Source organism: Neolamprologus brichardi, chromosome 8, assembly GCF_056152115.1.
Source record: "Neolamprologus brichardi isolate AB-2024 chromosome 8, ASM5615211v1, whole genome shotgun sequence".
In the NCBI taxonomy this organism is placed as follows: Eukaryota; Metazoa; Chordata; class Actinopteri; order Cichliformes; family Cichlidae; genus Neolamprologus; species Neolamprologus brichardi.
This window is the reverse complement of record NC_142111.1, coordinates 10,195,001-10,222,406: the sequence shown is the minus strand read 5'-3', so window position 1 is coordinate 10,222,406 and position 27,406 is coordinate 10,195,001. Positions and strand designations below refer to the sequence as shown.

Here is a 27,406-nt window from a genome sequence, read left to right as displayed (position 1 = left end):
CACAAAGCGTTTTATGGATATTGGTCATTTTTGTCAGTTTGGGTATTTAGGAGTGCTTCTTCACTTAAGTTTAGTTAGACTTGAATAAAAAAAGACCTGTAGATCCTTCTTACTGCCATATATTCAAAGTTGGTCTAAAACGGGAGTTTGTAGGCCACGTCTACTGCGGTATTTGAATATCCACAACTGCTACCGTCTGACTCCGGCCATATCAGTAAGATGAAGTTCAGTAGGTTGTTAATGTGGCGAGGGGGCGGACACAGCGGGACTCTCCTCTGCTGTCCTGCGGTAACATTGTTGTGGAACGACGTCACAGCTCGAAAATGAAGGCGCAGAGGCAGCCATTACTGGAGCTTCTCTAATTATTTTATTCCAAATAAATACTCGCTGAAAACTCTCATGGCAAGAGCTACAAGTCAGGTGGTAAGTGTTACAACTTTGCCGTGAATACCAGCTCGAAGCCGGTGCTCAAAATGGTCAGTGTAGAGGCTTTGTGGGGATAAATAGTTACGTCGGGCCTTCATTTGAAGAGCAGTGCTAGCTGCAGGAGATCGCTTAGCCTTACGACTCACTAGCAGCTTGCTAGTTTGCTAATGTTGGCTATCGCAACACCCAGTGTTTGCCTTGTTAATTTGGATCGTCAAATCTCACACAGTATTCACGAGTCACACTTTCTCGACTTATTTGGGCCTTTTGAAACGTTTACCAGTACACGATAATAGTTACAGGGGACACATGTGCGTTTTCCTCTACCAGTAACTATTGGCTATTGATAGCTTAACAGGTTCGCGCTTTCGATATCCCCGTTTGCTAGTAGGCTAGCATTAGCTTTATTGCGTTCTTCCATTGGTTAGCATATATTTTGAAGGAAAGCGTTGTGCTATTCGAGTGTCAACTTTCAAATCTTCATATAAACGGCAGGAAACTAACTTTGAACACGATTAAGTGACGTTTCTTGAAAATGCCACACGGTTTTGAAGTTGCTTGTGTTGCCTGATTTGCTAACGTTAGCTAATTGACTGTTGGCGTTAAGTTTGTAACTCACTGTCAGCGATGGCCGGCATTATTTGACAAGCCAACAGGAGCTAACATTAGCTTGTTAGCAAGGTAAGTTCGCACAGGGCGGTTGTTTCACGACTTCTCAGAGTTAGGAAAACGTTATTCGGCGTTTTCCTCCAACCATTACATGCCTGACCAATAGCAGTGACTCAGTAGGTAGTTATATGGCTAGCTGAAATAGGCCGGAATAGGCAGCTAAAATAATGGCCACACCTTGGTTTTGAATGAGAAAAAGCTAGGCCAACTGAACTAATTAAACGTAAACTGAACTGCCAGATAAACTACACACTTATTGTTCGGGTAATTCAATGTGTTTATATATAAATGACACCGGTACCGGGAATTTTTAGGAAGCACTATCTTTAAGTTTTAAACAGGCAGTTGGTGTGCCTCAGCTGCCATGTCAGTTTGATTATGTACACATAGATGGTGTGAGTTCAGCGCAGTTTATGTCTCAAGTATCACTGTCACATGAAAAATTAACTTTGACATAGTTTTTACAGCCTGAACACAGGTGGGTGGGACCACCAGGCTCAGAAGTGGCTCTTTAAGCAGTTCCTTCTTATCACTGTTAGACTTTGGTCTACAAGTGGTCTCACTTGTAGTAGTATGTTTAGGTTATTGTAATTTACAGAACTATAAGCAACAATAATTTTAAGCCAACAGCCTGTAAAGTGCTCAGTGTAATATGTGAGTACATTTCTTTCTCTTCATGTGTCATATGTATACTTTGTGAAAGAGATTTAAGAGTCAGGATAAATTATTATCATAACGCAACGCAAGGTTGCACAACAAAATTCTACATGGAGTTCCTTCATGCTAATAAAGAACTGCATAGCAATGTAGATATAGCTATCATTAAAAAATAATTAATTAATTTAGTTAATTTTCATGATGGAGTGCAATGAGAAAGTTCAGAGATTTCAAAGCATATGAAAGAAAATTCTTCAAAGTGTTGTTTACACCAGTGGGAACTTTCAGGTGTCAGTAGAGTGAGAAGACTGTGGTTGTGGTGGGTAACTTCTTTTAGTCTCATCTATGTAAACATCTCAACTCACCTTTGTCACTGGTGCCGGTGATGTTCTAGGAAGCTCATATTTTTCAGTAATTAAGTTTAGCTGCTTTTGTCGTGTGCTCCTTGGGCCATCTAATCTGTATTTTGACAACTAATAACCGCATCGATTACTAAATCCATCTCAGACTGATGGAAAAACCTGAAATTCCTCATTTAAGTGATAGTTTAAAGTGCTGAATAACAAAACACATTTTCTCTATGCATTCATTTTTATTGAAAACATTATTGAAATGTTAAATTGTTACTATTTTATCCTGATATTTTTGTCGTCACTGTTATGTTCAATCCAGTAGTAGTTCAGATGGATATACAGTCCCTCAGCTTTCTCAAGTAAAGAGCCTTTCCACATGTGAATTGTTATTTACCTGTGTCACCCTGCTTAATATGGTCTCTCTTTTTCTTACAGTATGATGTTGTGCCCATTCAGCCCAGCGTTGTCATCTGTTCCTGCTCGCATCCATCAATGGTAAGAAACCACCCTGACTCCTGCTCGCCACTTGCAATCCCAGGCGCAAGCAGCAGCCACTGCCCCAGCATGGAGGGCGCAGCCTCACAGGCTTGTGCTGTAGGAGCATCTGCTAGCAGCCAGGCCCCACAGCTCTGCACACAGCCAGCCGTCCAGGCTTCTCAGCCACGCAAAAAGAGGCCAGAGGACTTTAAATTTGGCAAGATACTGGGAGAGGGCTCCTTCTCAACGGTATGTAACTTACATTCCACTTAGCTTTTGAAATGTGCCGAGGAAGATGTTGCTACATGCTAGCGTTATTTTGATTAATGTACTCGGATGAGTCATGCTGAGTTCATTTTAGGTGAAGTGACAAGTAAGCCCAAGGAAATATTATTATGATTTTCCCTCAACATCTGACTGGTTGGTTACATGCCATATCATCTCACTGTTGTTTCTTATTCTTAGGTTGTCCTGGCAAGAGAGCAGGCAACAGGGAAAGAATATGCAAGTAAGTAATAATGTATAATGAGTTGAGTTAGACTAAAAGGAAAATGTTGCTGGGTTTACGTTTACTAATATTCTCTTTTCTCTCCTTTAGTTAAGATTTTAGAGAAACGCCATATTGTGAAGGAGAACAAAACCCAGTATGTGAAACGAGAGAGGGATTTGATGTCAAGTCTTGATCACCCGTTCTTTGTCAAACTCTACTTCACATTTCAAGATGATGAGAAGCTGTGTATCCTTTTAACAAATTCAGTCTATCAAGGCCTATTTCCTAACACGTGTTTTACTGTTTTGTTTAAGAAGTTTTCCTTAACCAGTCTGTCTTAGATTTTGGTCTTAGTTATGCTAAGAACGGCGAGCTCCTGAAATACATTCGCAAAATTGGTTCATTTGATGAGACCTGCACTAGATTCTACTCAGCTGAAATAGTTTGTGCTCTAGAATACCTACACAATAAGGGGATAATACACAGGTAAAACAACACCCTTTGTTATGTCCTTTTTGCAGGTTTTGCTATAAAAATTTCACTTGCTGCTAAGCGTTTGTTTTTGCTCACAATTCTTATTGTTTTAATTTCAGAGATCTGAAACCAGAAAATATTCTTCTGAGTGAAGAGATGCACATTCAGATAACAGATTTTGGAACAGCAAAACAGTTACCATCAGACAGTAAACAAGGTATAATCACAGTGCTGATTTTCTTTATGCTCCTTGTGGCAAAGTATGACCAGCATAAATATAGTCTTAACTGACCTCAAGGGACTGAGCATAAGTTTCAGAAATCTGCTGTTATTATTATCACTGAGTGAATCCAATATATTGACAAAGTTCACTTGTTCATGCTACTAACAGACTTATAGCTAACTTGGGTAACTGCCCCTGCTTTTGCTTTGACTGTAGAAAGCAGTTGACGGTTACACATCAGCTTTGTTCTGTGGTTTGATTATGGCTGAAAGCAATGCAATCTTTGTAGCTGGTGAAGTAACTTGCAAGCTTGTCACCTATGTTAAATTATGATCTTTTTGCACAGTAGAAAAGCATTTAATACATGCTGCATAGAACATGTTTAAGAAAGGAGAACTTGTCTTTTTACCCTTTTGTTTTGTTTGTTTGTTTGTTTTTTGGCAGCGAGAGCAAACTCGTTTGTTGGAACAGCGCAGTATGTGTCTCCAGAGCTACTAACAGAGAAATCAGCCTGCAAGAGGTAATGAGATTTTTATTAGGTTTTTCAGCTCAGGGTGGGCATCATTCCTGCAATTTTATAACTGTTTACTTTTTAATTTTTAGCTCTGACCTGTGGGCCTTGGGATGTATTATCTATCAGCTGGTGGCTGGTTTACCACCATTCAGAGCTGGGTAAGAACTACTGTGTTTACAAAACTCAATTTTTCTTAATTGTTTTTTTCAAGTGCAAAAAATCCGAACCAAACACACCAATGTTCACTTGTTACACTTTTTCTTTTCTCTTTAATTGCTGTAGAAATGAGTACCTGATATTCCAGAAAATAATAAAGCTGGAGTATGAATTCCCAGAGAAATTCTTCCCCAAAGCTAAGGATCTTGTTGAACGGCTTTTGGTATGTCATTGCATATCACAATAACACATTTCAACCTCCTTTGGTAATAATTTGGAAATAAGTTAATCAGTTACCTGTTTAGAAGTTGGCTATTTACGTTTTATTTCAATTTCAGTCATTGGACCCAACCAAGCGGCTTGGCTGTGAAGAGATGGGAGGGTACGAACCACTGAAGCAGCACCCCTTCTTTGACACCATCTCCTGGAGTGACCTTCACCTACAGACACCTCCCAAGCTCACACCCTACCTGCCAGCAATGTCTGAAGATGATGAGGACTGCTATGGAAATGTAAGATATTTTACTTTACTATGGTAACAGTCTTGGTATGTTTTTTTTGTTTGTTTTGGGCTGTTGTTTGCTCATTCAAAGAGAGCATCAGGTTTGAGACCTTGTTGAAGCTCAGAGATTCATCCAAACCGTAAACAAGTCATAAATTATCAGCATAACATCAATGCACCTTTCATAACGAGACACTGTCTCTTTATGACTCTCAGTACGATGACCTCCTGAGCCAGTTCAGCAACATGCAGGTGGCCCCGTCCAGCTCATCACACTCCCTGTCGCCACATGACTCAACGCCGCCGCAGAGGTCCAGCAGCAACATTGAGCAGTATATCCACGACCTGGACAACAACTCCTTTGAGCTGGACCTGCAGTTCACTGAAGAAGAGAAGCAGTTATTGCTGGATAAACAGACCACTGGAAACCCCTGGTAAACCCCTTCCATTTCTCCATCCCTGTTAAAATGTCTGTGTCATGTGCTGTTCTTTGTTGGATGTATATCAAAACCAATTTTGAATCAATGTCTTTCTTGTATCCTGGAAATATTTTTCACTGCACTGGAAACCATAAGAGATTTTTGGTGAATGATTTAGAAATGTGGATTAACAATTAGTTATGTTACTTCGTTTTAAAAAATTGTGTAGTTACCATTTGCGTTTTTGTGTATCAACACAGGCACCAGTTTGTGGAGAATAACCTAATCCTGAAAATGGGCCCAGTGGATAAACGAAAGGTGTGTGTGAATTCTACGGCATATATTTGAATCCTTAATATTACTTTATTGCATTGTTTCAGTATTTTAAAAAAAAAAGACATCTTTTAGTACTTTACACTATTCTGCCAGCTAGACTCTGTGGAGTTTTCCAGTTTGAGTTGGCTACAGATCAGTGAAGTCACTTCCCTTTGCTTTTCACTGCTGTCAAATGGGAAGTAAAGGGGAATTCCCTGTTGTACTGTGCAAAGTGTCGCTGGCCTCGTAGCCCCCTCTGTTGGTGAAGCAATGAGATGTTTGCATTCCTTTGCAGGGTCTGTTCGCCCGACGGAGACAGCTGCTTCTCACTGAAGGACCACACCTGTACTACGTGGATCCTGTCAACAGGGTCCTGAAGGGGGAGATTCCTTGGTCCTTAGAGTTACGCCCCGAGGCCAAGAACTTCAAAACCTTCTTTGTTCACACGGTACACAATTATTGATTTGTGATACCTTTTTGACAGATCTTAATATTTCCTTCAGTTTTATATAAAATAATAAAACATATGTAAATGTTTTTCCTATGATGTTTGCAGCCTAACCGGACATACTATTTGATGGACCCCAGCGGGAATGCAGACAGATGGTGTAAGAAGATCCAGGAAGTGTGGAGAAAGATCTATCAAAGGCACCAAAACCCTGGCCTATAGGAGCACAGGTTCACCCTGTGCCCACTCCTCTTTAGCTCTGAGGCCAATCACTGAGCAGAGTAACACCCTCTTTAGTGCCCTTCATCACCGCAATGTAAACAAACTCTTAGAGACGCTGGCATCTAGACCTTGTTTGTTTTCCTGAGTAGAACCATGGGAAAAATACAACTTTGGATTTAGGGTTGCTTTGCTTGTTCTTTGTGCTCTCTGTGAGGCTTCTATTGCATTTTTCCATGTATGGATGATAAGACTTCCACCATGCACATCTGCTTTTTGTACATTCTGCGGGGGTGGGCAAGGGGGGAGGAGGACAAGCTTTGTCTTGTAGAGTGACAAGCTTGGGTACCGCTGCGACTATCTCAAACGCAAGGACTGGTTTCCTGCTTCGATGATGACACAAAATCTTGCTTTTGTGAACCAGCGCCTCTCATGATATCTTTATTAAACCATATCCTAATCCTACATTGTATGTGCAAGCTGTAGTCAAGCCCCACTTTTAGTGCATATACTCTATAGATACTGTAAAATGGTTCAGTCTCACACGTTTACCAAACTCAGATCCTCTCTATTTTTGTCAGAACCCAAATATTTCCCTCGGTATTTGAGTTGTTTTTTTAGTCTCTCGGTACTTTGCTTATTGCAGTTAAGGTCTCTATATAATAATGCAGAGTGCCGGTCTGCAGTGAGACGTGGGTCTGAACCAGTCTCTGTATAAGTATGAGCCTTCCATAGCCGAGGATGTTTTGCTAACAGGGGGGTGGGTAAACATGCCACTAGCTTGTACTTCCTAATCATAACTTGCTTATCTTTCCTGCATGGCCAGTTTTTGTAGCTCAGCCTTGTCCGCTTCTCTCCTAGGGCACTGGAGATAAAGTTTATTCAAGTAAAGGTGGGTATTTTTGACTGCATTGGAAACCATGGAGACTATTGTTGAATGATTTGGTTGTTCTGTACCATTCACTGGCTATTTCTTTTGTGGTGTGAGTTCTTAATTTTTTATTTTTCTTTGGGTTTTTTTTATTTGGTGGAATAGTTCACTCATCTTCAGTATGCCCTATTCAAAACAAAATCTTATGTGCTGACCACCCCATGCTGAACAGAAAACCACCATCAACAGAGATGCATACACATACTATCATTTTCAGAAGCAATCACAGTAAAGCTGTTGTCCCTGGACAATATGGCAAAACTGCCTCATTGGGCTCATTGGCCTATTTTTAATTTTTTTTTTTTTATTTTTTTTTTTTTCATTCTGATGTTTGGCCCAATAGAAATTAAAGCGATTGATTTAACTTGTGCTCTTGTTTTAGAAATATGTATTATCATAATGCTTTTAATTTTTTTGTCATAGTACCTTACGGTCTTTCCAAAGGTCCTCTTCCTTCAGCTGAGTCTGTATGTGCAGTGTGTGACTGGGGACCCTCTGGCCCAGGGCCAGATGTGGTTGGATGTCAGTCAAAGAATATCTATCTCATCCAAATAACCGATGAAATTGCTGTATCTGTCTATAAAGTTGAGGAAGCACGAGAAGTGTTTTCCCCTCTAGTTAGAAAAATTGTTTGAATCAAGTCGATGGCAGTCGGTTACATTGTATGTAGAAGCTCTACCTGGCTTGTAACTGACTAGAACTGTGATGTACAGATGATGTATTATTAAAATCTGAAGCAAGTAATGCAATGATATTAGGATACAGTTTTTGTATTTTTATTCTTGTATAAGGTTATTTGATGGCTATTGTTTAGCCTATAGTTCATTCTGTGTTATTTAAATTCTAATATATGAATCATATTTGGATTGAAGTCATGTTCAGGGGCCATGTTGTGTATGTATTGAGATGTAAAGCCTTTGAATGTGAATAATTATTGTAAACTATAATATTTTACAGCTTTTTTCTTACTATATCATACATTTTCTATTTGCTCAGTGATTTAATCATATTCTGATAATTTAATGAATCTGTTCATTCTCTCTGATTATTTGTGCGCTAGGTCAGTAGATGTTGAATGATGAATTTTCCACTTAATGCTTGGTAGTCCAGTAATTAAAGCATGTAGGGATTTAGGCATACCAATAAAGCCATGTGTCCTGTCTTCTGTCAACAGCCTGGGTCATGACAGTCGAGAAACCGCATCATTCAGTGGCAATGGCATCTCACATTTTGCAGCATGTAAATAAAGTACCGGCTCATTATCACTGTTTTTGTGTCCTGAAAATTACTTTAACGCGCTTTAGTGCTAACTTGACAAGCTTGTGTAAATACTTTAAGTATTCAGTGACAACCATAGGAGTACACGAAATCTAAGAGTTATTTTTTCCACCTCAGTTCCAAAGATGTGCATTTTCGCTCACACAGATATTTACAGGCTCTTCGTATCAAGAGATTTTGTTCTCCATGCTGACGCGTCAGAGATCAAGCCGGGGAGGGCCTCTTTTCTCTGGAATAATTTATGCAAGTGTCTGTTAGTGCTGGTGGAGTGGGTTAGTAGGAGTGGCTGAACTGAGGAGCTGGCAGTTTGCTTTGCATGAATCGCGGACTCCAAGTTGGTGGCTGCACCTCCGATATTTCCTGTGAGCCGCACAGACAGAGCCGTGCCGAGGCGAGGGCGGAGGAGGCGAGGAGAGGAATGGCAGAGAACAGCTCCGAGACAAGCGGCTCCGTTCACCGGAGATGTTTGGGCCATTCTTCGGCGGAGCGAAACGTTTCGGCTGGGGTCGGGGCTTCAAAATGGATTCGACTAAATGTCGGGGGAACCTATTTTTTAACTACGAGACAGACGCTGTGTCGAGACCCAAAATCATTTCTGTACAGACTGAGCCAAGCTGACCCCGAGCTCGACTCTGACAAGGTAAATGCTAAGCTAGCCCAGCTAGCACTCTAGTTAAGAGCAGTTTCCAAACTTTGTTATTTTCTACTGAATATGCTTATATTTACTAGCGTCATTAGGATGATTAATTACAGCATATATCATCTTGTTTATTCGGATCTGCGGCATTGTGAAAATCAGTGTTTATCTAGGTACTTGGTTTTAACTCAAATTTTTGTGGCTCGCTAGCATTAGCCAGCTAAGCTAGCTAGATTCCGACAGTCAACCTATGACATACGATCTTGCTGCTAGCTTGCGTGTATCTCTTTGTTGTGTCATTTAGCACAATAAGTTATCAGATAATGCGGTTACACTGCTATGCTGTTGAAGGTGTGGGACAGTGCAGTGGGTTTTTTCTTTCTTTTTTTAAAAAAAATATATAGGCTTCGCAGTGAATCTAATAAGTCGCCACAGTAGTTGGAAACTTTTCCCCATATGAGGCCGTTGCATTGCGCTGCACTCAGCGAGGTGTCAGATGTCAAACAGTAACAGTTTACAGCAAGCTTTTTTTCCCCTTTTAAACCTAGTCAGTTTTCAGTACTGAAAAATAAATGCTTTTATTGTGGTTGTATATAAATTAGTGTAACTACAGGAGTAAGTTTGATTGGCTGTAGTCTAATGTTCATATAATATTCGAAATTTATTTTAATGATATATTGACTTGTTTTGAATGTAGTGCACACCTGTGTCCCATTTCTAGCCTTTCAGTGACTGTAAAACTACTGTCATATTTTTTCTTTTCTTTTTCCTCTCCGTCTCTTGAGGTTTATCTGCTTCACAGCTTTGTTTGCTCTGCAGTAGTCTGCCTCTGTACACTTGGTGAAGCTCCCCTAATTAGTACATAAGTCATTGTCAGGTGGGGTGCGGTGCTGCTGACAACTGGGATGAAGTCACTTATCTCCCTGAATGACCCCAGTGCTCCAGAAGGCGGCTGTTGGTCCATCTGCCCACTTATAACAGTAGTGCATGTGTGTGTTTAAAGGCTCCCCAGCACTGTCAACCACAATGTATTACTGTCCACATACTTAGTGTATTGTGCTCTATGTTACAGCTCCATTGTTCACTGTTTTCATCCACTGGGACATTTTTAGCTTTGCCCCTGCCCCCCTTTATGCTAAGCTGAGACAATGGCTCATCTCGTATTTTCATGCAAATATCTTAATCTCTGAATAATCAGCTTGCTTTTTTGGTCTGTATCCTTCATGAGCAACAAATCAGTATGTCTCAAGCCCTCGTCTTAAGTGTGTATCGCACTCTTGAGCCATCTCTGGACCTCACTCCTTGCAGACGATCTAGTTTAAGGTAACTCCCACTGCAGGGCAGATTATGCCTAGGTATTACTTCACTTGCCACTGCCAACTTATTTACAAGTGACCCAGAAAATAAATAAATAAATATATATATATATATATACACACACACACTTTTTTTTTTTTTAGTTTTTCATTTCTCACACAGACCTGCATGTGAATAGGAAGCTCGGCAGAGCGACAGAGCAGTGAAGAGCTCTGTTTTTGGACGAATGCGGTGTTGTTTCTCCCAGCCAAGGAAATGAGTGGTTCAGTTCTCAGTCACGCAGGCTGACGTGCTTCAGCAGGACTCTTGAGGAGAACTGCATTATTCATGTTGTTGACTGTAGCTTGTTTTGCACAGCGGGGTGGACCAGGGAGAAAGTGAAGGAAGTACTGTCATGTGTACAGCCACAACAGCTGACAATCACACATTTCTAAATCTTGTTTTATGTAATTTTAGTCCTAGCTGTCATGCTGGAGTGCTGTAGATATTAGGTTGTTTGATTTGCTGCTCAGTCATGAGCGGGCATGTAAAAATTGTCCAGTCAACAAGCTGAGTGATGCACTTTAGTGGGCAACTGTCTCACTAGCAAACTTCTTTTAATCTGCTCTGAACCTCTTGAGTAAGGGCCCAGCTTTGAGTACCACATCAATTTTTCAAGCCACCCATCACAAAGGATTCTTGTTCTTTCAGCGTCTTATTCTTTTCATATTCATATCCATTTGCAGCCTTAAGAAATTCTCCCTGCAGCATGTGAGAGAGAAAAATATGGCTGCATTTAATGCTGGATTCAGGTTGTGTGTCATGCCTGAGCACACTGTGGGAGACGATGTAAATATTTAACGGCGAGATATCGTCTGCTCCCGCACTGTCTTCTCGCAGTAAGTGCTCAGCAGGAAGCTGCAGAGTGCTATTGACAATTTCAGGTGTGACTCCAGTCGGATTTCATCGCCTTCACTGAAGTAATGCACGTAATCCGGGAACTCGCCATTACTTTTTGCATTGTACTGCAGAGGGTTTAAAGATTCTGTAACAAAATCAGTCAGCATGGTCAGTTTTTCACTTCTTCTTCAGTTATGATGCACTTTTCATGGTCTGTCTATTCGGGAGGGGGAAAAAAAAGTCCACGTCGCAGTGATTTCCTAGTTTTCCTAGCGTGCCCTGGACCAGCAAAGCTTTTAGTGGCCTAAAAGGAGCTTTTCATTTAATGCCAGAAGCACTCCTTAGTCATAAGTTGGTTCTGCCTTTCAGATTTGAAGATGGTAAAAAGGTGTGAAATTTCTCCTATGCTTAGCAAAGGGTTATTACTCATGTTCAGACTATCAGCATCAAATAATGTGAAATATGAGATGGTTTCGCATAATATAGCCGTGATGCGAAGCGTGTATTATTTAAAAGACGAAGGCCTATTTGACTATGCCATTACTGCTTGTACTCCAGAGGGATTCCTGACTCCTACTTTACAAGGATCAGACTTCCACTTGGCTAAGTAGCTATGGTCATGTGACTTGGGTATCTGCTGCAACATATTTGAGCTCTGTTTCTGCCAGGCGTTTGTACTCTAATTCAGGCAGAGCAGCATTTGGAAATGTCTTTACATTGCCTCAGAATTGCCTGACCACCTGTGCTGCTTCTACCTGTCCAACATGTATTCTTGGAATCTGTGACAACCCATAGAACCGTATAGCAAAATTTATCCACTCATTACTGGGGAAAAAAAAATTAAATCACACAGAGCTGAAGCAACCTATGGTGATTTATATGGGGAGGGGGAAGTCTTGCTTTTTTTACCCCAAGCTCCAGGGTCTATTCAAAAAAACAAAACAAAAAAAACAACCTAAATGTTATTTTTAATTTTTTAAATCCATCAGAGCAAATTAACACTGGTGGCAAAATAAGGCTGCATCATAGTAATGACCCTGTCTAACAAAATCAGACTTGGTCCTTTTATTCATGACTTTTTTGTTTTAACTTTGCAACAGTTCTTTAGGAAAAATTGTCGTTTGGCCAGTGGGGGCGCTGCAATAAACATGAACACATTTTTACTATGAGTGCTTACATCTGCTTTTTAAGGTGATCAGATCAATGGATGTGGCGCCTACACACTGTTTGCAGCTCTATTTATTTTTATGTCTGCAATATAAAGTGGCTCAGGTGAAGGTGGAAATTGCTTTCACCCCCCCTCCTTGTATGTGTTTGATCGTTCCTGGTCACTAGCATAAGTCTGTATGAAATTTACCGCTATGTATAATATGCGCTGCTGTTCCTGAAGTGATGATGCAGTGTTTTCACGCACACCTAATTTTTTTTCTCAGAAGCAAACGTGCAGCGACTTGTAATTTTTATTTATTTATTTTTTTCAGTTGAATGAAGGATTGATTTTCAGTGTTAATGTGTCTGCAGAAAGCCTTATTTGGCATCATGTGTACAAAGGGCTGGGTCACTGTGGTATTTCCTGTTGAAGGATATGTACTGTGTGTAGAAAGAATGATAAGGTTCATACAATACACTTCCTCTTCTGTGAAGCCTGCCCTTCTAATTGACGTTTGTTTACCTAAATGTTTACTTGTCTGAGGTCATTGTCAGACCAAAAATAATAATGAAAAAAAAGTATGCGGTTTCAATATTACTTAAATGTGGTTTAATTGGTTCCTTATTGGTCTTGCATTTTCATTTAATTGAAGAAACATCAGGAATGTATAATTGAGGTTTGACTTTTTCATTCTGCAATTTCAGCGTCTTTTTCAACTTTCTTCTTGATTTCTCATTTCTGCCCGTCTGCTGTGCATCCTAGTAGCAGCCGTCCTCTGTTTCACTCACTGTCCACACCCCTTTGTTTGTTGCCCAGTGCTCCCCAGCCTGGGCCCCCGGAGACAGTCTTTTGTTTTTAATTAAAAACACGCTCCTCTTTGTGCACACAGGCTCATATCAGAACCCCCTTAACCATACGAAGCGGGTCACTGTGACCACCCCCAATCTCCCCATAAATGTATGCATACCCACAGGGCCAACCCCACTGAGCTCAGGGGTTTCATACAGCGTCATAGTGGAGCTTACAAATATGCAGCAAGTTTACAGAAGTGTGTGCGTGTGCCCTCGTGTTTCAGGAGTATGCAATTTTTCAGTTAAAGCTGCTGATAATTTTTGGTATGTGTGTCAACACCAGGCTTATTTGTATAGTGCATACAACATAATGTTGACTTTCATAGTAGGTGAGCACAGGTGTTACTAATAACACAAACAATAGCCATGTTTTTCAAGTCACTCAATGAGCCAATTCACACAATAACAGGAACCCTGAAACCAAATCAGCTAAATGGAACCAAGCCATCTTTTTGTTTATTGGGTAATGTGATGATGATCTGAGGAACGGGGGGTGGGGTGGGGGATGCTGCACACATGTAGTTTCATAATGCTTTTCAGCTCTCTTCAGTTCAGTTGTACCATACACGTGAATGTTCACGAAAACAACCTGCTGTGGGTGTTGGTGGTGGTATGACACACACAGTAACTTTTGGACTATTTTTTGTTTTGTTTTGTTTTTTATATAACCCTTTTTTTGCAAGTGTCCTGGCTGTGGTAGGCAGCAGTGAATCTCCCTCTTCACCCATTTTCTACACAGTTCCCCAAAATTCTTGTTGAGATGTGTCGTCGTAGAGTCACTGCAGTCAAAGTGAAACTAATGTTGAATATACCTCATCTGAGTGCCGACATGTTGACCAGTCAAACACGGGTGTAATCATTGAAATGGTAGTTGACCGTAAGTGTTGCAGTTGTCTTCTTTCAGTTCCTCCCTTCAGGGGTTGTCACAGCGGATCATCTACCTCCATCTAACCCTTCTCTGTCACACCAACCATCATTTAAAGTCCCCACTGTGTTCTGTGCACTCCTACCTTCGCCCTTAATCCCTCCAAACATGCATCCCCCTCTCTCCTCCTCCTCGGTCTTCAGCAAGCGGTAGCACGCGTTCTGCTGGTACGCAGCTGGTCAACAGCACCGTTCACTGTGTTAAACCAGTTATTGTTATTGTAACATAATGACCCCACAGGTTTGGTTCAAAAAGCAAGAATAGTTGTTTTGTTGCTTGCAAAGATCTGACATGAAAAATTGCATGATTGTGGATGGGAAAGAAAAAGGAAAATTGTGATAATCAGGCAAACGGCTCAGTAAAATCATAAATGTTGAAACACTTTTGTGGCTTTAACAAAGGTGCGTCCACACAGGAAACAGTTCACTCATCGGTCACTGCTTGAAAGCTAACAATGAGTCGCTAACGGACATTCCAGGTTTTTTTTAGGACCTGCCAGCTTCATGTCACCAATAATTTTTTTTTTTTTTTTTTCTTTTTTTTTTCACTGCTGTAGCCACTTGAAGTCGCAAAATATCTTTGATGTTCTTTGGTCTCTGGTCACCGCATTTCTGTAAAACACTTTCTGTATAGTTGCAGCTTATACTTTATTTATGGTATTGCGAATGTGTCACATTCGAATGCAGGTGATATAGCCTCAATATTATGTCACAATAGAAGGGGGGGAAAAACTGAAGACATTTGCAGACGGCAACATTTAGAAGTGTAAGTCAATGTAGGGTATTTTCTGTCCTTCATCTCCAGTCAGCTGCTGTCATTGATGACAGCTTCCTAATTTAAATTAAGGTGGCAGCAGCATTATCATGGAACATTGTTGGACACATTATATCCAGTGGCAGCATGCATCAAATATAAGCACAAAATAAGCCTCTAAATTTTAACTACTAGCATAAAATAATTGCCTAAAATTTCGTTTAGTAGTAACTAAAGTATTTTAACTCTTCGGGAGCTGCACAATAAAACTGAACAATGTTTTCTACCTGGGATTTTGTATCATGGGTTTGTGCATCACCACCTGCTAGCATCTCCTCTATCATAGCCTGATTTATACTAAACGGTGTGTCTTTTGCCTCAAGTTTGTTTTTTCTGCCTTCAGCGTGAACAGTTTTCATGCACGTTTTGCAGAGTGTTCTGCTTTGTATAATGATATACTAAATCATGCTTGAAGGCTGACATGGGAGCTCTTGCGGGTCTCTGACATACCCAGGCTTTTCTTGTTGTTGCGTGCACTGGTGAGCATAAATACATGGCATTGCTATAACAATGGTATAGTGATGTTTTTATATCCCCTAAAACTTTATTCCAGTATTATTGGGAACAATGTGATATGAAACTGGGCTAATTTTCCTATGAAGAGCCTACAGAGAGAAGTTTTCAACCAATGAAAACATGCTCCTTTGCATTCCTGCAAAATCCGAACGTTGGTCAACGTGGGTTATACTGTGCTTTCATCCATCCATCTTCTTCCGCTTTATCCGGGGCCGGGTCGCGGGGGCAGCAGCCTAAGCAGAGAAGCCCAGACCTCCCTCTCCCCAGCCATCTCCTCCAGCTTATCCGGGGGAACACCAAGGCGTTCCCAGGCCAGCCGAGAGATATAATATCTCCAGCGTGTCCTGGTCCTACCCGGGGCCTCCTCACCGTGGGACATGCCCGGAACACCTCGCCCAGGAGACATCCTTGTCAGATGCCCAAACCACCTCAGCTGGCTCCTTTCGATGTGGAGGAGCAGCGGCTCTACTCTGAGCCCCTCCCAGATGGCTGAACTTCTTCCCTTCGGAGGAAGCTCATTTCCGCCGCTTGTATCCGCGATCTCGTTCTTTCGGTCACTACCCACAGTTCGTGGCCATATGTGAGGGTAGGGACGTAGATCGACCCGTAAATTGAGAGCTTTGCTTTTACACTCAGCTCCCTCTTCACCACGACGGACCGGTGCAGCGTCTGCATCACTGCGGCCACAGCACCAATCCGTCTGTCAATCTCCAGCTCCCTTCTCCCGTCACTCGCGAACAAGACCCCGAGATACTGTGCTTTCATTGAGTGCTAATTGGTGAGTAGGTCACAACAGGGAAGGAGTTCACCAGAAATGAAAGAAGTGAGAAGAAAACGGTGGGAAATCAAAAGATAATTTTAATGAAAAGATACTTTTTTTTTTTTTAAGTGTGAAAGTTACAAAGAGTGGCTGCTGGGTTTTTTTGTTTGTTTGTTTTTACACTTGGCTTCACTGCAGCTTTGTCTAGGTCTATAACTTTGCTCTTCTCCATGGTTTGGCTCACAAACCGGTTGTACTACATATTTTTTTCACTGTCCCCATCTGACAACAAACTCGCTGCCTCTGGTAGATGGTCGTCTGTAGCTACCCACAGACTACCCACGCACCCACACGTTGAACCACAGTTTCCCCTTTTAAATTTAACAGTGAACCATTGTAGTAAAAGATTTTCTTGGCAAATTGGGGGTGTTTGCATGTAGTTAAGACAAAGACTTACATTATCTATACTTTCCTGTCATTTCTGACTGATCTTAAACTGCATTTCAAGCTTGAGTGATGCACAACTTAAAAGAACAGGTTGAAGGTGTTTTTATCACCTTTTTTCCTTTTGCAGAATAGCAATGATAATCTGATGGAGAAAGTGGAAAAACATGTTTTTTTTTGTTGTCGTTGTTATTTCTATGAAACTCCAATGAAGATCTGCAGTGGGACATTTGTGCAACTGAATAGATAGATGGAGCCTAAGCTTCACTTTGAAAGCCAAACCATCGCGTACAGAGTTATGTGGATGGCTGTGATGAGTTGCGTCCTCCATAAAGGCGTACCTCTATACGTGCTTAATCAGTGACTGTGGACTTATAAGAATCTGACACGGAGCACTGAGACCAGAATAGAGCTCCACTGGGCTCCGGTGGAGTATTTTTTGCCATGGAAAAGGGGTCATCCAGCCAAGAGGGCTTAGAGATTCATTATAAAAGAAACTGCACTGGGACATTTTCTCATTATTGAAAATATTAATGGGTTACAAAATGAATTCCTCTCTGCACGATGAACTATCTCTGATTCATGTAGTGTCCTGAAATTTATGACTTATTGGCGGTGTGTTCTTGGGCGAATAATGTCAGAAGCAGCATAAACCAGTAATGCTGCAAATTTGCTAGGATTGTCCCCTGAAGACACATGAGCAACTGTGTCTCAGAAGCGTTTGAAGATGAGCTCAAAATATGCTCAAGGCCTTTCCTCTGTGCTGAGTATTTCATTCAATGTTACAGCACATTTTACTCACTAAATGTGGCATTGTATTAAACAGCTTGTAGATTCAGTCTGGCTATTGGACAGCTGTACAGACTGTCTTTTATATTATGTGTGAGGCCAACTGTGTAACGGCCCAGACTAGGCTAATTTCTGGTTTTAAGCCAAGGTGCTTTCTCCTGGTCCCTGTGGTGGGTTAGCCCTGCTGTTCCAAATCTTTTTCTGTTCTGCTCTAATTGTTTTAGCCGCTTCTTCTCTCATGAGACGAAGACAGTCTAATCACAGAAATAGGGGAATACCCAGTGGTTGTGAAGGAATCGGGATCAAACCCAAGGCCTGTGGGAATAGCACAGTGATATCCCAGAGTGCTTGTATGTGTGGCTCTGTGTGTGCATGTCTTCTCAACCAATGTGGCAATTGTAAACGCTCCTGCGTTTACAATCTCATCCCATGAGTTTTGTTCACTGATGTGCAGTGGGTGTTGTTTGTGCTCAGATTATGTTTCACTTGAAAGTACACACTGGCTCATGAAGAAAAAAATCCTTTTAATGGACAAATGTCATTTAATGAAGTTGTGTCATATCTATGGGAGAGTTTTAAATATATTAAAACAATCCTAAATTTACCTAAAATGCTTGTTTGGATTTTTTTAAAAATACAAAACAATGATTGCAGTTTCTGTTTTTTCTAATAACTGTATCTTTTTGTCTCTTTGATTTTTTTCAGGATGAAACTGGTGCCTATCTCATAGACAGAGACCCCACGTACTTCGGGCCAGTGCTTAACTACTTAAGGCATGGCAAACTGGTGCTCAACAGGGACTTGGCAGAGGAAGGTAATGTCTCTATGGAACATGAAGGAATGCTTCAATTTAATCAAACTCGTGCCAAATATTTTAAACAATAGTGATGATCATTACGCAAAGCACCCCATGGGAACTACTATATGTAAGGCTAATTTTGGGATAATAATTCCCTTAGAAAGTGATTACAGTGGTGCACCTTTGCCCCTCCTGTAAAAACCCAAACTCACTCAATGTTCAGCACATCAAGATGACCCAAAGAGAGCATTTGGATAACAAGATTTATAAGGTTTCAATTAGTAAACCTGCAAACGCTTCATTAGTCGTTGCCTGTTTGTCTCCCAGGGTGTTGTCTCCCAAATATTTGTTTTTGCATTGCAGCACTCACTAGGTGTAGCTGATCGCAAATAAATATATTGTGCTATGCTGAAAACCTTGTGATTGCTTTAGATAATGGCACAGTGCCTCGACTGTTCCTAGTTTGGAAGATGCTGACTTGTCTGCAAACACTGGCAAACTTGTCACCAAGCAGTTGTGAAGCTTGGAAAAAGTAAAGTGGAAACTGAATATTTGCTGTCAAAGTAAAAGTTGCACTTTTTGAGATGTGCTGGTTGCAGAGCTAAGGCACAAACATTTTCCTTTGCTGGTTTGCTTCAAAGGATGCTTTGGAGTGTTTGTTGTTCAGTAGAATATCTGTCTGAGATCTTTTGCCTTATTTCTTGTTTTAGGAGTTTTAGAAGAAGCCGAATTCTACAACATCACATCATTAATAAAGCTCATCAAGGATAAGATCAGGGAACGCGATTGCAAAACATCACAGGTACATGGATTTATGTGACATTTCAATGGATTTCTCAATAATTGTAATGCCCGCCTTTTTAAAAAAATGAATACATTATGTGCTCATCCTTGCTCTCAGGTTCCAGTAAAGCATGTTTACCGGGTGCTGCAGTGCCAAGAGGAGGAGCTCACTCAAATGGTGTCTACCATGTCTGATGGCTGGAAGTTTGAACAGGTAAATCTCCCCCAGCGTCCCAGCGACAATCGTCCTTCCATGTGCTTCACCCACCCCGCTATGCTCACGTTGACCCAGAAAGTGCAATTGTCCACATTGGAAATGGTTTAAAAATATATAAATAAATAAATGATTTAAAAAATAAAAAATAAAAAAAAAAGCCAAACAGCAAATCACATCTTTCTCAATGTCCGCATACATGATCCGGGCATCCCTTCTGTGCTCTGATTGGTTGTTGCAGCTTGTCAGTATAGGTTACGGGCGGGCCCACCAGTCAGAGTTTCTGCTGATTGTGTCAAGGGAGGTGAAGGGAGAGGAGTCTGCTTTGCCAAACAACAGCGGAGAGGTGTGTCCCACGAATCTCTGTCCACGGGCTGGTCACTGCATGATCCCCATGTTGTCCGTACACACCCCGTTGGCCATTGTTTGTCCCAAGTAGACACGTAGCCATCGGTTAATTTTCAGTTGATAATTTTCCGTTTTCATGTATACTGCTTGCTCACCAGTGAGGCTAAGAGACCCTGACACCTTTTTGTTTTTTATCCTTTTTTTGTCTTGTTTTGGTTTAGTTTTGCTTTACTTTAGTTTTTGTCGTTCTGTATTCAGTATGTCAGCAGCTTTATCTGTTTTGCTTTGATGTAGTCACTTTTGGAGGAGCTGAGGGAGGGTGGGCGCTGGAATCTAGTACTGGTTGTTTAGAAGTGCAGTGTTGCTTTTATCTGCCGTTTAGGTAATCTTCTTTGTAACTGATTTTGTCGAGCATTACAAGGGAATCCAGATGGAATATAGAAATTATGACAAAGGTTAATTTTTTTTTTTCTTCAAAGAGAAACCGCATGTTTGGCTGTTTGGAGTGCGTGTAATGTGTGACTGAATCTCTCTGCAATGTGGGATCATTGGCTCTCCCATCAGAGCTGAAAACCCATTAATCTCCTTATACCCGTCAGATGGGGAAACTCCAAAAAAACAAAACAAAAAAACAAACACTCCCAATGCAAAGCTTAAAGCTCCACCGTCAGACGAGGAGAGTCTTCTAGGACACGCTCCGATTATATAAATCTAATTTGTTGTTTAACTGATGGTTCGCTGAGCTGTGTGTTAAGTCGAATCCAAGATAACTAGTTGAGATTATTTGAGGGGTGTTTTTGTTTTTTTGCCGTGTTAATGTTGGAGAGCTCGCTAACAACAACAAGTCTGTGGCAGCAGGGCTAATGAGGCGATGCATGTCTGAACATGCACACCTGGGTACAGACGGTATACATGCAGCCTGCAGTACACACACTTAATGTTCAACAGCAAAAGCGGATGAAAACGAAATCAAATCGAGAAGTAGCCGTTTCTTCTTTTTGTTATTTTTTTTTTATTTTTTATGTATTTGTTTTGTTTTTTTTATCTCACTTGGTCATTCCTTTATTTGTCCCCTTGTGTCCTTTTGGTTTTTGTTTAGACTGATGTGACTGGGAAAGAGCAGAAATTATTGCCATGTTTTTTAAGACGGATGTAGAAAGGTTTTATTTGTAGGCTCTTTTGCTTACCAGAAATAAACCAAGGTGCTGTGGTTTCATTGAGGTTTTCATTTGGTTCAAATTGTACTGGCCTACTTCCACTATCAAGTGTTGAGTAAGCCCTTGAGACAAAACAAGACCGAAAAACAAACCATTAAAGCGGGCCCATTATGTTTACTTATGCCCTCCCTTTCAGCCAGCTTTCTTCCGATTGGCTGCCTCTCACAAACTGAAGGTTTGGATGGGGCTTGGTTAAGCCTGATATGACCCTTTTAACAATGTTGCCTTTCCTTGAGCCTTTTTAGTTGAAGCTTGATATGTTTATTAAGATGGAAGTAAAAGAAAAGCATAATAGGTCTGCTTTAACGAGAGTACAGCCCAACAACAGCAACAGTGTGACGATTGCAGCATTGGTGAAAACTCCAACATTTGCCATTCGCTTTATAGAAACACTAAGGGTCAAATCTTGTGTCAAAGAGCTTTAAAATGGATCTGAATTGTTGGATGGAAGTGAGTCTGCGGTTTTCTCTTTGTAGGAGATGCTAAGCCTGGTCCTGTCAATCCACCATTCCCCAGTGATTTTTATTTTAAATTTATTTATTCATTTTTTTCCCCTCAATCAGCATGTTGCTTCCTGTGATCCGTCCCTTGCACTCGTATTCTGTCAGTAACTATCTGCTGTTCATCCTTTTCTTTCTTTTTTTTAATTTCTACAGCCTTAATTTGTGAACCACAGATTATATTTTCTTTAGTTTCCTTTGAGCTTTCCCATGTTTTATGTTGAAATCAGTGCTGGTATGTCTGCAGGTCCTGAGATCATGAATTCTTTTTAAATGTTTTTTTATAACAACTCTCAAATTTTCAGTGTAGCCTTTTTCAAAATGGCTAGCTTTAACATTTGAAATGGCACACCCTGTTGCCCTCAGTGCACCATATAATTGTGCAGCTTTGCCATATTGAGATTAAATCTGACCGCGGATCTGTTGTGTCACTCCCAAACCTGTCCTACATCGCTGTCTACCTAGTAAAGGCGCTAAATGTGATGTAACTAACTCTGGGTTAGGGTTAGGCTTTATGGTTTTACTAAGAACTGAGGTAGCTTAAATTTAAGGACTCTCTGTGCTCCCTGTTTGGTTTTCCGCCTGTTTTACATTAGTATAAGGTATCCCTCCTTGTGTTTTCCCACCACGAGTAACCCAGATTTTTGCCTTTATCAGTGTAATTCTAATTCTTCGTCTTTGCTCTGCTCTCATCTCTCTAGCTCGTCAGCATCGGCTCATCCTACAACTACGGAAACGAAGACCAAGCTGAGTTCCTGTGTGTAGTCTCCAAGGAGTTGCACAATCAATCATACGGGACAAACAGTGAGCCCAGTGAGAAGGCTAAGGTAAGTGCGTGAAAGGGCTTGTTATAAGTCCATAGCAAACATCGGTGAAAGATGGCCTGTGCTGGATGCATGTACATTCCTCCAGGGAGCTGAGAGCACATCTACTACTTTCTTGATGAAAACTCCCTGTAAAGGAATGCATTGTGCTGCTTTTTTTATTTTGTTGACTAACCAGAAAATTGACAAACAGAAAAACCACAAGCAACCATAGAAAAAGAACTTAAAATGGAAACATATTACAGAGATTAATTATTTCAGTTGAGGCATAATCAGAACTTTGTCTTCACATCACGTAGACAAACTAAATTTAACCTGCTGTTGAAATTTCTGTTAAATTTGACCTCAAGTCTAAACTGTGTAATCCAGCTCTGGGCATTAAGATGGCACAGGTTTGTGCTGCTACTGGCAAAGTGTCTTTTACATTTTCTTTTTATATTATTATTATTTTTAAATTGGGGTGATAGTGACCCACTCCTTAGAGGAAGCAGCACTTAAAGACTAATATTGTTACGCCTGTATTTATGGTTTTATTTTCCTGATTATTAAAGAGATTAGAGGCTGTCAGAGCATATTTGAAGCAAATGTAGACTGTAGAGATTTTACTGTGCTCTATTCATTTAGTCTCTCCAGGGGCATCCTATCCAAATCAAGATCTTATTACTGGTTTTATATTCTGTACATTATTTCTCAGTCCATTTTGTTATGTAGCTATTTATTTGTTTGGGACCTAATATCTAGATTTAACATCCAAAATAAGGGAACTGACCTTGGTTGGGAAGGTGTCCTTGGATTATGTTTTTGTGTCACTCTGACGCACTTCACATTGTTGATTTAATGATAATCCCCTTTGATCCGTTGTTAGTTTTACTTTTCACCTTGTTCTCCTTTTTCACCTTCATTCATTTCCATTTCTTTTACAACATGCCTTTCTTGTCTTCTTCTGTGCTGTCTGCATGCTGCATGTTGCTCAGAGCGAGGACGAAGAGACGGATTATGAAATGAATGACTCTGATTAGGGTTGAGCACTTATGACTCACCGGTGAGCGCTCAACTGCTCGTAGTCCTTCCCAGCACACCTCCTTAGTTTTTCCTTCCTTCCTTTTTCCAAGATGCCTTTTTAACGCTCCTCAAAATGTTTCCCATTTGTTTTCAAAGACGGCGAGAGCTGAGCTCTTATAAGATGGTTACAAAAGTCCAATGATAGAATCAAGGTTGCAAATCAGCTTTGGGCATTGGAGTCTGCAGGCCAAAGCTGGATCAAAAGCCTCACTGCTCCTGCTGAGGCAGGAGACTTTATTGCAGGTGAAGCTCTCTTTGAAACAAATGGAGCTCTTCCCATCTGGTTTCAGACCCCTGTAATTATTGACATGCTCACAGCATTTGTTAATGGAAGGCATGCTGAATCATCAGCTGCTGCATTTTGACTCATCCTCCCTGAGAATGACATTGAAAGAGATGGGTGGGCTGGTGTGCACCCTCTGCCCTTTCTTTGTCATAAATAGCTGTAGGTTACAATGGTTTTGTTTGTTTTTAAGTCATACCACTCGTGTGTCTGTGCTATGCCGGTTTTTAATGATTAAAGGCAGGAATTTCGATATTACTGGCACATTTTTATGCATCAAAAGAAAAGAAAAAAATCACATTTCACAAGGAAATAATTCCAGTAAAGATTTGTCCTTGCCAAATATATTTTCTTCCCAAAATACTTAAGAAATGAAACCAGTTAAACAGCAGGTATTTTCTTCTTAATGTGCCTCACATTGAATTGCATAAATTTTAACTCAGGAGAAAGCCAAATGACTCAAAGGTTTGATCTGTCCTCTGAAATCAGGAGGGGAAAAAGTTCCCACCTGGCTGTCAAAATCAGCACTTTTCTTTGAACTTTAATATATTTTAAAAAGGGATGTACATTTTTTTTAACCTTCTTTTTTAAAATTTTGTAAAATGTTAAAAAATACAGCTCAAAATATGTAAAAGAAGGTTGACGTTTTACACTTTTTAATTTCCTGTATTTTCACAGTATTTTTGAGCCCTCGTAACCTTTCTAATACAGCTCAGTCGATAGCCGCGTGAAATCAGAGCTGAAACACATTTAAGCTCTTAAAAAACTTGAAAAATCAACTTCACTCCCACTCATGGTGTCACAGTTTCAAGCCAAAATCTCATTTTTGCTCAGCATTAGTTTTTCTCTGACCAACTTTGGGCATCAATATCACAGGATATTACTGCATCAACAGTAAATGAGGTACCCTCGATGTTTAGTCCATTTTCTCAAAATTCACTGAAGGAAATGTCAGAGATTCTTCGTTTTGGGTAAACTTTTAAGTGTTGTGTCTCTGTGTGACGTAGGTCTTTGAAATGATGTAAAAACACTGGTGTTTACATGTGTTCTTTAGGTCTTGAAGAAATCCTTAAAATCCTCAAAGTATGAGCATGTGTCACAGATCACAAATCTCTTAGGGTCTCTGAAAAGTCTCACAGTATGTGTGTTTGTTTCAACCGCCTTGTGCTTTAAGTGTGACAGACACTGTGACATTAATAAAGAGGTGGATTGGTGCTGGGGGACACTAAAAGTGACTGAACTGCTGCAGATTGTGTAGTGTTGAGCATTTTTGCTGATTATCTAATGTTTCTGTCTTTGCAGATTCTTCAGGAAAGGGGTTCCCGGATGTGAAAAGGACTCAGTATTATGAGCTCCAGGTGTTATGATGCAAACATATCATCTATGTGGAAGAACGTGTGGCACAATGGAGATTTAAAGTGGGGTGTGCATTTATTTTGTTTTCCCTCCACTTTCTTTCTTTCTTTCTTTCTTTCTTTTTTTTTTTTTTTAAAGTTTTTTCATGTAAATAAGTCTGTTTACTGACAATTTGTGCCTGTACATTTAAACTGGACCTTTTTATTAAATTAGCGGCAAGTTTTTGTTTCTAACTGAAAGTAAAGAATTGTAATCTACAAATGTTTTATGCTATAACAAATGGCCGCCATCATATAAGGCCAATGATTCACTCAGGGTCATCTGTTGAGTTAATTCTTATATCCTCCAACTCAAGGGTCTGGTAAGGGATCAGTATGGTCTTTATAACTCCGAGTATCAAACACAAAAATCATTGTTTCAGAGATTTTAAAGAAGGGAATTGTTGTATTTGCTCAACGCCTGTGAGTCAGGCTACTAAACATAAAATTGAGCCCAAAAGCAAACCGGTTAAAAATGGTTACCTAAAGACTTCAGTTTTACTGAGATTTGTGATCATGAGGACCTCAAATGCACGTTTTTTTTGTTGTTGTTGTTTTGGGTTTTTTTTTTTTTGCTTTTAAATTTCAGATGTATTTTAGGAATTTTGATTATAACTTTTTTTTCAGTAGTAATTAAAAGTTTAAAAAAACAAGGAATGATCACCTTAGAGTACAAGAAATCTTGACTGTAGATAAAGGGGCATTAGGTAACCAGAGGTAGGAAATGACCTATAATAAACAGAAATATCTGCCCAATATGGCAATGTTGCAAAGCAATATACTTTTTAAAAATATATACTTCAGGTAAAAGTATACTACTAGTGTACTGTAGCTTCCATCTTTAGTAACCCAGTTAAATTGAGGTGCTTTTTTTTTTTTTGTGCTGTTAGGTCAAATTGACTCTTTGCTTGAAAGTCAACTATTCATATTTGAACTCTGACCCTCTACTGCTATTAGTTTATATAGTTTGCTTTTCTAGGGAGTTTAAAATAATCCATAAAATATTCCCATGAATTTAATAGAACTATATGTAGCGTGAGTCTGACAGATATATCTGCATTTATGACAACTAATGCCTGAAAATTAAAGAAGAGACCAGAGAAGCACCCTTCAGCCATGTTAGCAGTTTTGATGTTGCATACTTTGTCCACCAGAGGGCACTGCAACTTCGCTGGAGGCAACATAGCTGCAACTAGCTGATTTGAGCAAGAGTGATTGCATAAGTTTCATGGATCTGAAAGGGGAAACAAATTGTCTGATTAATTGAAATGTTGATATATTTTTTTGATTTAGTTTTTTTTTTTTTTTTTTTTTTTTAAAAATGCTACTTGCCTTCTGCTTCTCACAGTTCCCCCCCCCCCCCAAATTTTTTTTAATCATTGCTCCAAAAAATCCGCTGAAATTGTGAGCAGGCTTATGTAGGAACTATTTTCTTTCCAAACTACACCCTTCAGCCAAAGAAAGCATGTGGCTAGCTGACATTATGGGTGAGCAGAGGCAAACACAGTTGTTTACGTCCTGTCACGAGCCTTACATGATGGATAGGCACACACTTCCTCCAGCTGGCATTTGTAGTTCAGTCAAAGAAAATAGTTCCTGCAGAAAACATGGTTTGTCCAATTTTAAAAAAAAAAAAAAAGTTTTAAATTTTTTAATACCTGAGTCGCATTAACGCTGGCTTCTATTTCTGAGTACCACGTCATGAGTTCCATTTAGTTATAATTATATTCAAGAGATTGCAGACTTGATGTATCTAAGACTGTGTAACAGTTTTGGATGTATCATTTGATTTTTAAGCTGAACTGGCCCCTTTTTTTGTTTTTATTTTATTTTTTTTATTTAAGTTATTATACATTCAGGAAGTCCTCTTGCCTGTTTAAAGATTAAGAGTGATTACAGTTGCTCTGTTTTCTGTTAATGTGGACCTGTAGTAATATAAAGACTTTGAAAGGCTCTTAAGCGTAACTTTGCATTAATTAGAATTTTCTTAGAAATGTCTGAAGTTTTAAACTATTTGAGACCTCATGTTCATAAATCTAAAGTTAACTGGTAAAGTCCTCAGGACAATGGTGACTCCCCCCCTTCCCCGCTGTCGTCTGAGTTATCCTTAGCTCGTTTATTTCATATGTTTGAGGGAACATCATTTGAGATCCTTTTGTTTTGTTTTTTAAGGGTTTTTTTTTTTTTTTTGGTTTTGGGTTTTGTTTTGTTGTTTTTTTTGTTTTGGGGTTTTTTGAGGGGAAGTATTTGCGGCGTTTGGGGACTGGAACTGTTCGAAGGCAGCGGTGAAGGACTTTGTTCATATCAAGATATTGTTTTCATGTAAATAATCCAAATTCAATATTAATAT

The 27,406-nt window shown here is 40.0% G+C and overlaps 2 protein-coding genes across 5 annotated transcripts in view; both read left to right on the top strand.

The window, feature by feature from the left end:
- The first annotated feature begins 194 nt into the window (after nucleotides 1-194).
- pdpk1b (3-phosphoinositide dependent protein kinase 1b) lies at nucleotides 195-8,539 on the top strand. 3 transcript variants are annotated; one of them, XR_437273.3, is made up of 15 exons: nucleotides 195-423; nucleotides 2,541-2,831; nucleotides 3,048-3,090; nucleotides 3,181-3,318; nucleotides 3,414-3,558; nucleotides 3,666-3,763; nucleotides 4,214-4,289; nucleotides 4,373-4,441; nucleotides 4,566-4,662; nucleotides 4,778-4,951; nucleotides 5,158-5,375; nucleotides 5,621-5,678; nucleotides 5,971-6,123; nucleotides 6,232-7,234; nucleotides 8,448-8,539. XR_437273.3 is itself a non-coding variant. In XM_006801043.3 (14 exons), exons 1-14 carry the CDS (start codon nucleotides 400-402, stop codon nucleotides 6,343-6,345), a joined length of 1,698 nt encoding a protein of 565 aa, XP_006801106.2. In that variant the 5' UTR covers nucleotides 195-399; the 3' UTR covers nucleotides 6,346-8,539. The 3 variants fall into 3 exon arrangements, 2 of the variants coding, with proteins under 2 accessions (XP_006801106.2, XP_006801107.2); XM_006801043.3 differs by having other exon boundaries at nucleotides 6,232-8,539; XM_006801044.3 differs by lacking the exon at nucleotides 195-423 and adding an exon at nucleotides 859-1,107 and having other exon boundaries at nucleotides 6,232-8,539.
- A 288-nt stretch (nucleotides 8,540-8,827) lies between these two features.
- Nucleotides 8,828-27,406, top strand: part of kctd5b (potassium channel tetramerization domain containing 5b) — a 20,264-nt gene continuing 1,685 nt past the window's right edge. Inside the window, exons 1-7 of one of the 2 annotated variants that reach the window (XM_087845407.1) lie at nucleotides 8,828-9,191; nucleotides 18,338-18,446; nucleotides 19,142-19,233; nucleotides 19,333-19,428; nucleotides 19,670-19,774; nucleotides 22,195-22,320; nucleotides 24,965-27,406. The exon at nucleotides 24,965-27,406 is cut by the window's right edge and continues 1,685 nt beyond it. In XM_087845407.1, coding sequence (XP_087701533.1) covers nucleotides 8,868-9,191; nucleotides 18,338-18,446; nucleotides 19,142-19,233; nucleotides 19,333-19,428; nucleotides 19,670-19,774; nucleotides 22,195-22,320; nucleotides 24,965-24,994 — 882 coding nt within the window. In that variant the 5' untranslated portion in view covers nucleotides 8,828-8,867 and the 3' untranslated portion in view covers nucleotides 24,995-27,406. The remainder of the gene's footprint in view (nucleotides 9,192-18,337; nucleotides 18,447-19,141; nucleotides 19,234-19,332; nucleotides 19,429-19,669; nucleotides 19,775-22,194; nucleotides 22,321-24,964) is intronic. The other variant, XM_006801042.3, reaches the window with a different exon arrangement.

Excerpts from the sequence above, each read along its gene's own strand:
- pdpk1b (XM_006801043.3), top strand. The coding sequence starts at position 400 with ATGGCAAGAGCTACAAGTCAGGTG. Across the intron at positions 2,832-3,047 it reads GAGAGGGCTCCTTCTCAACG|GTTGTCCTGGCAAGAGAGCA; the intron begins GTATGTAACTTA and ends TCTTATTCTTAG. Across the intron at positions 3,764-4,213 it reads ACCATCAGACAGTAAACAAG|CGAGAGCAAACTCGTTTGTT; the intron begins GTATAATCACAG and ends GTTTTTTGGCAG.